At 37.1% G+C, this 15,165-nt stretch overlaps 1 protein-coding gene across 3 annotated transcripts in view; it reads left to right on the plus strand.

Moving 5' to 3' along the window:
* LOC127880818 (Fanconi anemia group D2 protein-like) overlaps positions 1-15,165 on the plus strand; it is a 100,468-nt gene that overhangs the window by 24,267 nt on the left and 61,036 nt on the right. For all 3 annotated transcript variants that reach the window (XM_052428265.1, XM_052428266.1, XM_052428264.1), the window contains exons 9-19: positions 478-568; positions 1,204-1,328; positions 2,533-2,620; positions 3,165-3,269; positions 4,178-4,248; positions 6,064-6,169; positions 6,726-6,899; positions 7,756-7,890; positions 10,441-10,572; positions 12,189-12,296; positions 13,223-13,272. In XM_052428265.1, the coding sequence (XP_052284225.1) occupies positions 478-568; positions 1,204-1,328; positions 2,533-2,620; positions 3,165-3,269; positions 4,178-4,248; positions 6,064-6,169; positions 6,726-6,899; positions 7,756-7,890; positions 10,441-10,572; positions 12,189-12,296; positions 13,223-13,272 (1,185 nt within the window). The remainder of the gene's footprint in view (positions 1-477; positions 569-1,203; positions 1,329-2,532; positions 2,621-3,164; positions 3,270-4,177; positions 4,249-6,063; positions 6,170-6,725; positions 6,900-7,755; positions 7,891-10,440; positions 10,573-12,188; positions 12,297-13,222; positions 13,273-15,165) is intronic.

Consider the following 15,165-nt stretch of genomic DNA (forward strand, 5'->3'; position numbering starts at 1 on the left):
ACAGCTGAATTAGGGAAAGATCAAGGATCACAGAAGTTATAGAGTGTCTCTCAATAGGTGTTGGTGGAAAGCCTGTCCAGTCCAGTGACATTGTCTAATATGTGGCCAAAGCCAATTATTTCTTAATCAAAATGAATTCATAAGAAAATTTAGTACTATCTTTTCATTTGCAATTGAAGTTTTGTTTTAATGAATGTAATTTGAACAGATTTTCAAACTTTTAAATTTAGAAGTCTAGAGAGGAGGGTGCAGCACCATGCTTTTCTCTCTAGATTTTTTCCTTTGCAAAATTTAAACACTGGAAAACAGAGATAAAGTGTGAAAAACGTCACAGAATTTCAAATTATAATCAATGCGGTTCCCCTGTTTTGAAATCCCATTTTGACCTGTAATTACATGATGAATGTGTTTTTGGAAGTCTGTTTATTTAATTAGCTTAGGTGGAAGTGATTTGTCATTAATGTTTTGTTCTTGCAGCAGCACCATTTTAGAGCAAGGTCAGAAGGTGAATGTTCCTCACCTGCTGCTGTCACAGTTTCAATGGCTAGACCACATAGTCAATGGCAAGGTTAGACTGAAGCCACATTGACACAACATGTATATCAATGGTTTAGAGTGAAACTGTTATATCTGCTGAACAATTTATACTCAACAAACAATAGTTTCCCCTCTTAAATCCTTGATATCCTGCTGTTACTGTATTGAACATTGTGACAAATACAAATAAACAAAGGAAAATACAATGAAACTAACAAACTCATTAATTGTACAATCTGAACCCTTCTATAGCAGATAGTCTAATAGGGATCTCATGGCCAAACTGTGTATAGTTTGTATTATAAGTTAATAAAAGTTGCAAAGTGTTCTTAATGAAAAGAACAATAACATTCATTTGCAGTATATAATATCTCTTTGTTTCGTACAAGTTGAGGTCCATGAAGTTACCATGGGACTATGGTTGTTTGTTGTATGTTACTTTTATTAGCAGTTATAGTGTATTATGTTTCCCACTCTACTGTTATTTACAAAAATACACATTTGTTTGATCCTTTTATTCATCTGTGGTTAAATAGACATAGTTCTGTTACTTGACAAAAGTAACAATTTTTTTTAATGCATTCCCTAGAGGTGAAAATATTGGTTTGTAACATTGCATAGTGGTCCTCTATTAAGTTCGTTGAAATGATTCTTCTGTATTTACAGGAAGTTACAGAAAAGCTTCTTGAGATGCTCACATGCAGCTGTGATGAGGTTCAAAGGGAGATAATAAATTGTCTCCCCTACATTGTACAGGACTCCGAACATACCACGGTGGCAACAGCTCTTCGGTAATTATGGGTCATATTTACAAGGACAACCTTATTTTGTAAATTACCTTAAGTCTCTGTCTGGTTTGTGTATAGGTCATTTTAAATTTAAAAATATTGCTTGGAGGTTTTGAAATTTAGTAATTTGTAAACAGAAGTGATTCATTTTGCAAAGGTTTTATGTGAACATTTAAGGTAAATCCCTTAGGAACTTTTTTATTACTGGTCCTTAAATAAGTGAAAATGACAGGCAAAATTGCAGTGGTTTTGGCAAATTAATGCAATTTTTGTTTCATTATATTCTATGAACCCTAGCTTTATGAATTCCTGTGTGAGTAATCACAGCACTTCCTAGGAGGTGAATAAATGTGACTCGCTCTGTGAAAAGGCGGTTGAATGCATGTGTGTAAAGTGTTGTCCCAGATTAGCCTGCGCAGTCTGCACAGGATAATCTGGGACAACACTTTTAGCATTTATTGTATTTTTCGTGTAAAGGGAGACCTTTCTTGACGAAAATCTAGTTAAGAAAGAGTCATCACTGATGGCTGTGCAGACTGCACTTGCTTACATGGAATATTTAACACACATGCATTTAAACAGTTTACTCAGAACGCATCTCCAATTCTTTCCCCATACTAGTACAGGAATAGCATTATGCCATCAAGTTTAATGGTGCAAGTGACTACCAAACAGAGGGTGTGTTGGGTTTATCATGAAATTCCTTTTACAGCAATTTGCTCCCTACTTTTGATTTAACTTGGACAGTTTTAAGTTAATGGCAAAAGTATATGCATTGAGTACTGTTGAAACCACCTAACCTGATGACTGATATACTGTTTAAATGGCCAAATAAACAAACTACACAAGCAAATAAACAAACAAAATGTACACTAGCGGCTATGTCCTTGAGGTGATTAATGAATTATTGGAAACTTATTTTGTTCTGGTCTGGATGAAACACGTTATTTACATGGAGTTAAAGCATTGTCTCCCCTGTGTAGTACAGAAACTCAAAAGGGTCTAAATAAAAAGGGCTTATCAGCATTTATTATGAAAACGCTGATGACTCGATATTAAATTCTTAGGGTTGAAAGTCAGGTGTCTATTTGGCCAAAATAGTAGCTGAACAAAATAAGACATTGGTATGACATGCTTCCAATTTGATACTTGAGCAGCATGTGTGTGATTCTGGGCACACATTAAAAATAAAATATTTGCTTTACAGAGATATACTTGCTGAGAACAAACAGTTGTCAATACCCATTCTTGATGCCTTGTCCAACCTGGTTCTTCCTAGTACCCTTCTTGCTGAGGTACGGTTAATTCATCATAATGATTGTCATCATCACCATTGGTGTAAAAAAAGATAGTGATCTTTAACATAATGCTAAGCTTCTGTGAAAATGGTAAAACTCATCATAATAATGAACTGAATCTTTTAGCCATTTTAATAATCACCATCATACATGTCATAACCATCATTATTTTTAAAAAGGATAATCATCACTATCATCATTTTAAAAACCATCATCATCACTATCAGCATTGTAAAAATCATCATCATCACTATCATCATTGTAAAAACCATCATCATCACTATCATCATTGTAAAAACCATCATCATCACTATCAATATTGTAAAAACCATCAACATCACTATCATCATTGTAAAAACCATCATCATCACTATCATCAGTGTAAAAACCATCATCATGGCTATCATAATTGTAAAAAGCATTTTGATTGCTGTTCTTTAAGGCAATATGATATATTGTCTGAATCTTCCACGTTATACTGATATACTGGTATATAGTTGTCTACACGATACATAAGATAGTGTGGTCTCCATGTGTTCAGATCCGAGACTCGGTGCTGCAGCTACTGGCCTCAGTGGACCTGGATGACCTTCCTGTACTAGTCAAATTCCTGCTACAGTCTGTCACCAGCCAGGATTGCCTGGAGGTATTAGTTGTAACCCTTTCCCACTCAGAAGCAAAGTGAAATGGCTTTTGCAACCAGCATAAGACGAGAACAGCCTGCGTTAAAAAGCGTATCTGAGTGGTTAAGGGTTAAACCTAATAATTTTAGCCTGATTGCATCCAAAGCCTTATGCTTATTATGCCCCTTTTTGAAAAAAGGGGTATATTGTTTTGCTGGATGTTGGTCGGTCTGTCTGTTGGTAGACCAGTTAGTTTCTGATCAATAACTTGTCAACGAATTGACCATTGGCTTGATACTTAACATGTGCATTGGTCTTGGACAGAAGATGACCACTATTGAAATTGAGGTCACTAGGTCAAAGGTCAAGGTCACTATCACGCTAAGTGGTTTCCGATCAATAACTCTTCAACGAATTGACCATTCGGCTTGATAATTTACATGTGCATTGGCCTTGGACAGTATATGACCCCTATGGAAATTGAGGTCACTAAGTCAAAGGTCAAGGTCACTATCACACTAAGTGTGAAAATCGTTTTCGATAAATAACTCGTCAACCAATTGACCGATTGGCTTGATACTTCACATGTGCATTGGCCTTGGACAGTAAATGACCCCTATTGGATTGGGGTCACTAGGTCAAAGGTCAAGGTCACTATGCATTTTATAATATATGGGTTTTTGTTCACAATAACATCATTCTATTAAAATTCTAATTCTAGTCTGCTAAATATGACCACACAAAATACCTGCCATTAATTGTCGTATGCATGAGCTTTATTGTACATTTACAAATCTAAGAACTTAAGAAAGAAGGAAATATTTCTTATGGGGCTAATGAATTTTAATATCTCACCCAAATACAAGTCTTTTATTTTGTTGTTGACAAAAAAGATCTTTAGGCTATCAACTGAGTCTTGTTTTTGTCGCAGGTTGCTTCTGAACTGAGAAAGAATCTGGAATTTGATTGGTCGACGGCTGTATCCAGCAGTAAAAAGTCTGGGTAAGTAACACTGGAATTTGATTGGTCGACGGCTGTATCCAGCAGTAAAAAGTCTGGGTAAGTGACACTGGAATTTGATTGGTCGACATCTGTATCCAGCTGTAAAAAGTCTTGGTAAGTGACACTGGAATTTGATTGGTCGACGGCTGTATCCAGCAGTAAAAAGTCTGGGAAAGTGACACTGGAATTTGATTGGTCTACGTCTGTATCCAGCTGTAAAAAGTCTGGGTAAGTGACACTGGAATTTGATTGGTTGACGGCTGTATCCAGCAGTAAAAAGTCTGGGTAAGTTACACTGGAATTTGATTTGTCGACGGCTGTATCCAGCAGTAAAAAGTCTGGGTAAGTGACACTGGAATTTGATTGGTCGACAGCTGTATCCAGCAGTAAAAATTCTGGGTAAGTGACACTGGAATTTGATTGGTTGACGGCTGTATCCAGCAGTAAAAAGTCTGGGTAAGTGACACTGGAATTTGATTGGTCGACGGCTGTATCCAGCAGTAAAAATTCTGGGTAAGTGACACTGGAATTTGATTGGTCGACGGCTGTATCCATCAGTAAAAAGTCTGGGTAAGTGACACTGGAATTTGATTGGTCAACAGCTGTATCCAGCAGTAAAAAGTCTTGGTAAATGACACTGGAATTTGATTGGTCGACAGCTGTATCTAGCAGTAAAAATTCTGGGTAAGTGACACTGGAATTTGATTGGCTGACGGCTGTATCCAGCAGTAAAAAGTCTGGGTAAGTGACACCTATTTTCCTTCAACATTGCACCATACAGGTTGATAAAAAATATTACTGGTGGTATCTGCTATGCTTGCACCATTTATATTTAAGTACATTAGATGTATATGCAAAATGGTATGTCAGACCCTATTTTCAAATGGATGGAAAATAATAATTTACTCTTTTGACTTGAAATGTTGGATAATGGAATTGGCATGTGTATAAACATGTTTAATACTAACCTTTGTCAAAATAAGTTTTGCATGTAGATTAGAAAAAGGCGACCATCGTGTATTCTGATAATATACATTTTAAGCGCTATCAGCCAGCTTCATTAGGAAATATATTGAGAATATTGTAATATTAACAACATCAACCACGCTTCTTAAATTATTCCCATCTACTATAAATCTTTTCCCACTCAGAAACAAAGTAAAAATGGCTGCATGCAACCAGCATAAAACCAGAACAGCTTGCCAGAAACTGGAATCAATTCAGTTTTTATACTGTTTGCTGCTTGTCAGATCATAAGGTTGGAAAAAAGCATTTAAAACTTTTATGTTGCAATAACTGTCTTTGATTTAATTTGATATTCTACTGGACTACAAACAGTATCTGAGTGGTAAAGAGTTAATATGAGCCTCTCTGTGAAAAAGTCTTTTAAACCTTTACCACTTCGATATGTATTTTCACGCATTTGTAGTTCCTTAGAAAGTTACATTTAATTAAAGGCCTTTCTTACTAGATCCAAGTTTAAAAGGCTTCATTTCCAAATCTTAGATACTGATGAGCAGCAAACAGCATAAAACCTGAACAGACTGCGAGTTACTCGCAGGCTGTTCTGGTTTTATGCTGGTTTCAAAAGCCATTTTCACTTGGCTTCTTATGGGGGAAAGGGTTAATGCATGTGCGTAAAGTGTCGTCCCAGATTAGCCTGTGCAGTCCGCACAGGCTTATTAGGGGCGACACTTTCCGCCTAAACTGGATTTTTGTTAAAACTAGAGACTTTGTTTAAACGAAAAATGTCATACAAACAGAAAGTGTTGTCCCTGACAAGCCTTTACAGACAGAGCTCGTCTCATGTTTTAGTGCTGCTATAAGTGATGGCTACAAGCAGGATGTTGAGAGTGTCGTACTGGATACGCTGAAGTCAGCTGTCAGGTTTCAGCGACATGTTGGGGATGCCCTTATAAAGGTATTGCATTAAATGGGCTTCCTTCTGAGAAAACTGGGCTTAATGCATGTGTGTAAAGTGTTGTCCCAGATTAGCCTGTGCAGTACACACAAGATCTGCACAGGCTAATCAGGGACTACGCTATTCACTTAGACTGAATTTTTCGGTTATAAGAAAATGACTTTCAAGTGGATGGCACAAGCAAATCCTAAATGACTCTTTAAACACATGCCTTAAGATTGATTTTCCGGAGTGCGTATTTAATATATGGTAATGCATAAAACTGCTTGCAGAAAATTGTTTGAGATCAGATATTATATTGGACATTTTACTTACACTGGATTTATCTGCATAAGAAAAATTGAAAATCCACTTAAGGCGGGAAGTGCCATCGCTGATTAGCCTGTGTGGACTGCATAGGCTAAACTGGAACGACACTTTACGCACATGCATTAAGCCCAGTTTTTCCAGAATGAAGCTCATATTATCTGAGCATGTGCGTCAAGTGTCATCCCTGATTAGCCTGTGCAGTGTACTTTCCACTTAATGAATTAAAACACCCATCTGTATATTTCAGGCGATTGAGCAGGAGAAGCAGCCCTCCAACCACAAGGTCATTGACCTGTTCATGCTGCTCATACTCCACGGTACCCCGCGCAAGAAGGCCGTGGAGAGTCTGTTCAGGAACAAGATTCGCGCCGGATGTTTTAATGAAGTCTATCTAAAGAAAGTGTTTTCAGTTCATTCACTGGTAATACTTGTATTTGAATTTCCTTTCAAGTTTTCAGTCTTAGTTTTAAAATGTTAGTTTTAAAATGAATTTCTTATGAGAAGTTTTCATTTTGTTTTTATGCCCCGGGTAGGGTGGCATATAGCAGTTGAACTGTCCGTCAGTATGTCAGTCTGTCCGTCCGTCCCGAAAAAAAACCTTTAACGTTGGACATAACTTTTGCACTATTGAAGATAGCAACTTGATATTTGGCATGCATGTGTATCTCATGAAGCTGCACATTTTGAGTGGTGGAAGTTCAAGGTCAAGGTCATCCTTTTAGGTCAAAGGTCAATTATTTTTTTTATTTCAAAGCGGTGCATCTCATGAAGCTGCACATATTGAGTGGTGGAAGTTCAATGTCAAGGTCATCCTTCAAGGTCAAAGGTCAAATTTTGTTTTTATTTCAAAGCGGCGCAATAGGGGGCATTGTGTTTCTGACGAACACATCTCTTGTTGTACTGGATTCTAGAAAATTATCTCATGTTATAAAATAATGGTATTATGGTAACATTTAAGATTTTTGACCTAGGTGTTAAAAGTGGGATTGATTTTGTTTCAGAGGGTAAAAGAGTTTGTGTGAATAAATGTTGACTGTCATGAACTGTGAAATTTTTGGTTCAGAATCACATGTATGTTACTGCATGTATGATATTAAATAGAAGTAACAATCAGTAATTAAATCACCACTTACATGTATGATATTAAATAAAAGTATATATTAAATAAAACTCAGTCACTAAACCACCAATTACTTGAATATTTTGAAATATTCAATATTTATATGATTTTGTCGCCGTTATGATTTTGAGTTCAATTTCTATTGTATTGCTTACAGGTGTTAAAAGGATATTTCCAGTCTCTGTTGAAATTGTCAGAGGTACTTCTGAGATCGCCCGAGTTACCCGTGTCATATTTTGGCTGCTCCCTCTACAAGCACTGCTTCATTGCCTTCGAGCCCTACCATAGACAGGTAGGCGGCTGTAATGATGGAAGTTGGGCCTGGTGCAAATAATGTGGGCTATAGATTTCAGACTTTTCTTAGTAGATTGAAGTTTGAAAGGCTTTTCTAAAAAAAATCTGAAACTGAGATACTGATGAGCAGCAAACAGCATGAAACCTGAAAAGACTGCAAGTTATACTCAAGATCCTCTGGTTTTATGCTTGTTGCAAATAGCCCTTTACACTTTGATGTCAAAGTTGGGCTCTGCTTCAAATAATGTTGGCTATAGATAATTGTGTTTTATAATTAACATGTATATTGTTTAAGTGCAAGTGCCTTGTTTTTAGTTGTTTTACAGAATCTTTTATTCAGAAATTCCTTTGAAGTAAATTTGTACAAAAGTCAAGGACCAAAGTCCATTTTGGGAATTAATAAATGAAACAAGTTGTATCATTATGCCCCCCTTCGAAGAAGAGGGGGTATATTGTTTTGCACATGTCGGTCTGTCCGTATGTCCGTCTGTCTGTCCACCAGATGGTTTCCGGATGATGACTCAAGAACGCTTAGGCCTAGGATCATGAAACTTCATAGGTACATTGATCATGACTCACAGATGACCCCTATTGATTTTGAGGTCACTAGGTCAAAGGTCAAGGTCACAGTGACTTGACACAGTAAAATTGTTTCCGGATGATAACTCAAGAACGCTTATGCCTAGGATCATGAAACTTCATAGGTACATTGATCATGACTCGCAGATGACCCCTATTGATTTTCAGGTCACTAGGTCAAAGGTCAAGGTCACAGTGACTTGACACAGTAAAATTGTTTCCGGATGATAACTCAAGAACGCTTATGCCTAGGATCATGAAACTTCATAGGTACATTGATCATGACTCGCAGATGACCCCTATTGATTTTCAGGTCACTAGGTCAAAGGTCAAGGTCACAGTGACCCGAAATAGTAAAATGATTTCTGGATGATAGCTCAAGAACGCTTATGCCTAGGATCATGAAACTTCATAGGTACATTGATCATGACTCACAGATGACCCCTATTGACTTTCAGGTCACTAGGTCAAAGGTCAAGGTCACGGTGACCCGAAATAGTAAAAAGGTTTCTGGATGATAACTCAAGAACGCTTAAGCCTAGGATCATGAAACTTCATAGGTACATTGATCATGACTCGCAGATGACCCCTATTGATATTCAGGTCACTAGGTCAAAGGTCAAGGTCACGGTGACTTGACACAGTAATATGGTTTCCAGATGATGACTCAAGAAAGCTTAAGCCTAGGATCATGAAACTTCATAGGTACATTGATCATGACTCGCAGATGACCCCTATTGATTTTCAGGTCACTTGGTCAAAGGTCAAGGTCACAGTGCCAAAAAACGTATTCACACAATGGCTGCCACTGCAATTGACAGCCCATATGGCATGCATGTTTTGCAAACAGCCCTTTTTTTATTTAAAGGTCTTTAAGCATTAAAATACTTTAATAAATCTGAGCACATTCTGCCATTCAAATATAATTCAAACATAATTCAAACAATGTCTTTAAGATATAAATTATTTAAAATATTAAAAGCAATTTTAATGAAAGCACAGTTCATGGTTCATGGAAAAATCTAGCTTTATGCATTTTCATAAATTGTCATCCTGGATGGCTGTTTACAGTCTGCAGGGGCTTATTCAGGATGACGCTTTTGGTTTTTATGTGCTTTTTATGCCCCCGGAAGGGTGGCATATAGCATTTGAACTGTCTGTCCGTCCGTCCGAAAACTTAAACATTGGCCATAACTTTTGCAATATTGAAGATAGGAACTTAATATTTTGCATGCATGTGTATCTCATGAAGCTGCACATTTTTAGTGGTGAAAGGTAATGGTCAAGGTCAACCTTTAAGGTCAAAGGTCAAAAAACAAAATCCAAGGGAAGCAACATGCTTTAAAGGGAGATAATTTCTATTTTATATCATTTGGCAGGTACAGATCATTTTCACAAAGGAAGTAATATTTTTTTAAAGGATATAATCTCAAACAAATTTTAAGGTCAATGTCATCTGTCACGTTCAAAAGAAAAAAATGCAATCCAAGGGAAGTAATAAGCTATAAAAGGGAGATAATTTCTAAACCTGCCAAATGATATATTGAAATTTTATTTCAAAGCGGCGCAATAGGGGTCATTGTGTTTGTGACAAGCACATCTCTTGTTTAGTTTAAGTAAATCTCTTTTTTGCAAAGCATACTTCAGATGGAAAAGGCCATCATAATGCTAGCTTTACTATACTGCTTTTGGAGCGTGCTAGCTATTAGAACAAGACTTATTTTTTCCATAACACATTTTGTTTATTGTGTTATATTTGAATATAAAAAGAGCATTGCTGTGTAAAAAGGGGCTTTATTCCATGTGTGTATAATATCGCCCCAGATAAGACTGTGCAGTCTGCACAGGCTAATCAGGGACTACACTTTTTACTTGTATGGACTTTGGTGACTTAACAGGCTTATCTGGGAGGACACTTTATGCACATGCATTAAGCCCTGCTCGAATACAAAATATTGTCAACATGCAGGAGATTGTGGGTAACATGGTGGAGCACATAGGCAGTGGGTTTGAGGCAGAGATTGATGCCTCCCTGGACATCCTGGCTGATCTGGTCACACACCATCTGAACAAAGTGGCTCCTTTCGCAATTCTTGTGAAGGTACAGTATAATGTTGACACCGTTTGCCATTCTTGTGAAGGTACTGTATAAGATTGACACTCTTGCAAATTCTTTAAAAAGTACAGTAAAATGTTGCAACCCTTTGCAATTCTTGTGAAGGTACGGTATTATATTGAAACCCTTTGCCATTCTTGTGAAGGTACGGTATAATATTGACACCATTTGCCATTCTTGTGAAAGTGCGGTATAATATTGACATCCTTTGCAATTCTTGTGAAGGTACTGTATAATATTGACACCCTTTGCAATTTTTCTAAAAGTATGGTATAATATTGAAACCCTTTGCAATTCTTGTAAAGGTACGGTATAATATTGAAACCCTTTGCAATTCTTGTGAAGGTATGGTATAATATTGACATCCTATGCAATTCTTGTGAAGGTACGGTATAATATTGACACCCTTTGCAATTCTTGTGAAGGTACGGTATAAGATTGACACCCTTTGCAATTCTTGTAAATGTACGGTATAATATTGAAACCCTTTGCAATTCTTGTAAAGGTACGGTATTATATTGACACCTTTTGCAATATTTGTGAAGGTAAGGTATAATATTGACATCCTTTGCAATTCTTGTGAAGGTACGGTATAATATTGACACCTTTGCAATTCTTGTGAATGTACAGTATAAGATTGACACCCTTACAAATTCTTTTAAAAGTACGGTATAATATTGAAACCCTTTGCAACTCTTGTAAAGGTACGGTATTATATTGAAACCCTTTGACATTCTTGTGAAGGTCAATAATATTGACACCATTTGCCATTCTTGTGAAAGTACTGTATAATATTGACACCATTTGCCATTCTTGTGAAGTTACTGTATAATATTGACACCATTTGCAATTCTTGTGAAGGTACAGTATAATATTGACACTGTTTGCCATTCTTGTGAAGGTACTGTTAAATATTGACACCCTTGCAAATTCTTTTAGAAGTACGGTATTATGTTGCAACCCTTTGCAATTCTTGTGAAGGTACGGTATTATATTAAAACCCTTTGCCATTCTTGTGAAGGTACGGTATAATATTGACACCATTTGCCATTCTTGTGAAAGTACAGTATAATATTGACACCCTTTGCAATTTTTCTAAAAGTACGGTATAATATTGAAACCCTTTGCAATTCTTGTGAAGGTACGGTATAATATTGAAACCCTTTGCAATTCTTGTGAAGGTACGGTATAATATTGACACCCTTTGCGATTATTGTGAAGGTACAGTATAATATTGACACCCTTTGCAATTCTTGTGAAAGTACGGTATAATATTGAAACCCTTGCAATTCTTGTAAAGGCTCAGTATAATGTTAACACCATTTGCCATTCTTCAGTGGTGTGATTTTTCCACAGATCAGTGGATTTCCACGGATCGGGTTTTCCGGGGGTAATTTCCAATATTCGCGTAAATTCATTATAAAAAGGGGTAGGGGGTACAAGTGATTCCCGTTGGGAATTATTTGGGACAGCTTTTAGGAATTTTTTAACAAATGTCTTGTTTTGTAAATTGTCCTTTTTAAGCACTTTTTAAAGAAGGAAAAAATGCGCTGGTTAAAACATACTGAAAATAATGAGTTATCTCTCCCTGTATATTTCAGAGTATGTTGGACTACCTGGACAACCTGTCAGTGGGTCAGATACGAAAGCTGTATGTGATACTCAGTGCCTTAGCCTTCAAGAATGCAAATGAAGGGGGACTTATACAGGTAGGTTAATAATATAACTGCAGATATAGCTCTGACAAATTAATCTGCGTATCAAATCTCCAAATGCCTATTATGCTTAACGATAAAAACTTGTAAATGTGTGTCCATTTTGAGATAATTTGTATGCTTACTGAATTGTGAAATGATTTAAATGGTGCAAGAACTGGTAAAGCTAATAATGTTAAATATGGTCAACAATAACAACTTTTCATAACTTTAAATATTGTAGTTTCCAGATCAATTTTATCTTGAAATATTTTTTTATGCCACCGAAGGAGGGCATATAGTGATCGGACCGTCCGTCTGTCTTTCCGTCACACTTTGCGTTTAGGTTTCTGCGCTAAGGTTTTGAAAAATGCTCATAACTTCTATGTCACTTCAGATAACAACTTGATATTTGGCATTTATATGTATCTCATGGGGCTGCACATTTTGAGTGGTGAAAGGTCAACGTCATCCTTCAAGGTCAAAGGTCAAAAAACCAAATCCAAGGGAAGTAATAAGCTTCAAAGGGAGATAATTATCTGTACCTGCCAAATGATAAAAAAAAATTCATAAATCAAAGTGGCGCTGAAGGGGACATTGTGTTTCTGACAAACACATCTCCTGTTTCCATATGTTTTAGAAAAATTTTCCCCTGTTCATATCCAATAATTTTCAAATTTTGTGTGCACCAATTTTATGGCCGCCCTATAAATGCTTTTATTTAGCTGCCGTCTGTGAAAAGTGGCTTTAATGCAAATGCCTAAAGTGAAACCCCAGATCAGGAAGTCTCTTCTAAGTGAAAATCAAGTCTAGGTGGAAAGTTTTGTCCTTGATAAGCCTGTGTAGACTGCACAGGCTAATATGAGCCAAGACTTTGCACACATGCATTAAACCAGTGTTTCACAGAGCAAAGCTCAAATGTTCTCATTTTCTTTTTTCAGGATGATCTACATATTGTTATCAGGAAGCAGCTGTCAAACAACAACCCTAAGTAATGTTTTGATTTCACTTCTATGAAAACATGTGAGTCTCATTTGGGGAAACTGGTTTAAATGCATTATGATAAAGTGTTAGCCTGTGCGAACTGGACAGCTATCTAAGCCCAGTTTTCCCAGATTGAGAATCATATACTAATTTTCCAAGTTATTCATGACTTTTTCATGGTGTTAGTATGACTGAATGAAACAACTTAGGATGACAACATATTTTACTTGTAATTATATGTATAGTATACATAATCACTAGATTATCACAGTCAGTTGAATATAAAACATGCTCAAATTAGTCTTCATATTCAGCTCTTAAGCAAAGACTTAATCAATCTGGAGTTGTTGCCTGCAAGCAAGAAAATTCTACAAGCCTGGATTTATCAATCCGAAAATCAGAATAAGCCCAATTGAACTTAAACCAGTATAGTGCTTATAGGCTTGTGTTGTAGTGCTCATCGGCTTGTGTTACTTAAACCAGTATAGTGCTCATCGGCTTGTGTTACTTAAACCAGTATAGTGCTCATAGGCTTGTGTTGTAGTGCACATCGGCTTGTGTTAATTAAACCAGTATAGTGCTCATCGGCTTGTGTTGTAGTGCTCATCGGCTTGTGTTACTTAAACCAGTATAGTGCTCATCGGTTTGTGTTACTTAAACCAGTATAGTGCTCATCGGCTTGTGTTACTTAAACCAGTATAGTTCTCATCGGCTTGTGTTACTTAAACCAGTATAGTGCTCATCGGCTTGTGTTGTAGTGCTCATCGGCTTGTGTTACTTAAACCAGTATAGTGCTCATCGGCTTGTGTTACTTAAACCAGTATAGTGCTCATCGGCTTGTGTTACTTAAACCAGTATAGTGCTCATCGGCTTGTGTTACTTAAACCAGTATAGTGCTCATCGGTTTGTGTTACTTAAACCAGTATAGTGCTCATCGGTTTGTATTACTTAAACCAGTATAGTGCTCATCGGTTTGTGTTACTTAAACCAGTATAGTGCTCATCGGTTTGTGTTACTTAAACCAGTATAGTGCTCATCGGTTTGTATTACTTAAACCAGTATAGTGCTCATCGGCTTGTGTTACTTTAACCAGTATAGTGCTCATCGGCTTGTGTTACTTAAACCAGTATAGTGCTCATTGGCTTCGCCGCTTGTGTTACTTAAACCAGTATTTGTAAAACAATCTGTATCTCTGCAACTTCAGTTTTTTTGTCTCTTTATAATGTGTCTTGTTCTGAGAAAACTGGGCTTAATTCATGTGCGTAAAGTGTCGTCCCAGATTAGCCTGTTCAGTCTGCACAGGCTAATCAGGGACGACACTTTCCGCCTAAACTTGATTTTCGGTAAGGAGGGACTTCCTTGAAACTAAAGATACCATTAAAGCGTAAAGTGTCGTCCCTGATAAGCCTGTGCGGACTGCACAGGCTAATCAGGGACGACACTTTACGCACATGAATTAAGCCCAGTTTTCTCAGAACACGACACTAATGTATATGAGCCTTGTTCTGGGAAATCTTCACTTAATGCAATCTGTACAGGCTAATGCGGGACAATGCAATCTGTACAGGCTAATGGGGGACAATGCAATCTGTACAGGCTAATGCGGGACAATGCAATCTGTACAGGCTAATGGGGGACAATGCAATCTGTACAGGCTAATGAGGGACTTAATGCAATCCGTACAGGCTAATGGGGGACTTAATGCAATCTGTACAGGCTAATGGGGGAAAATGCAATCTGTACAGGCTAATGGGGGACAATGCAATCTGTACAGGCTAATGCGGGACTTGATGCAATCTTTACAGGCTAATGCGGGACTTAATGCAATCTGTACAGGCTAATGGGGGACTTAATGCAATCTGTACAGGCTAATGGGGGACAATGCAATCTGTACAGGCTA

Source organism: Dreissena polymorpha, chromosome 5, assembly GCF_020536995.1.
Source record: "Dreissena polymorpha isolate Duluth1 chromosome 5, UMN_Dpol_1.0, whole genome shotgun sequence".
NCBI lineage: Eukaryota > Metazoa > Mollusca > Bivalvia > Myida > Dreissenidae > Dreissena > Dreissena polymorpha.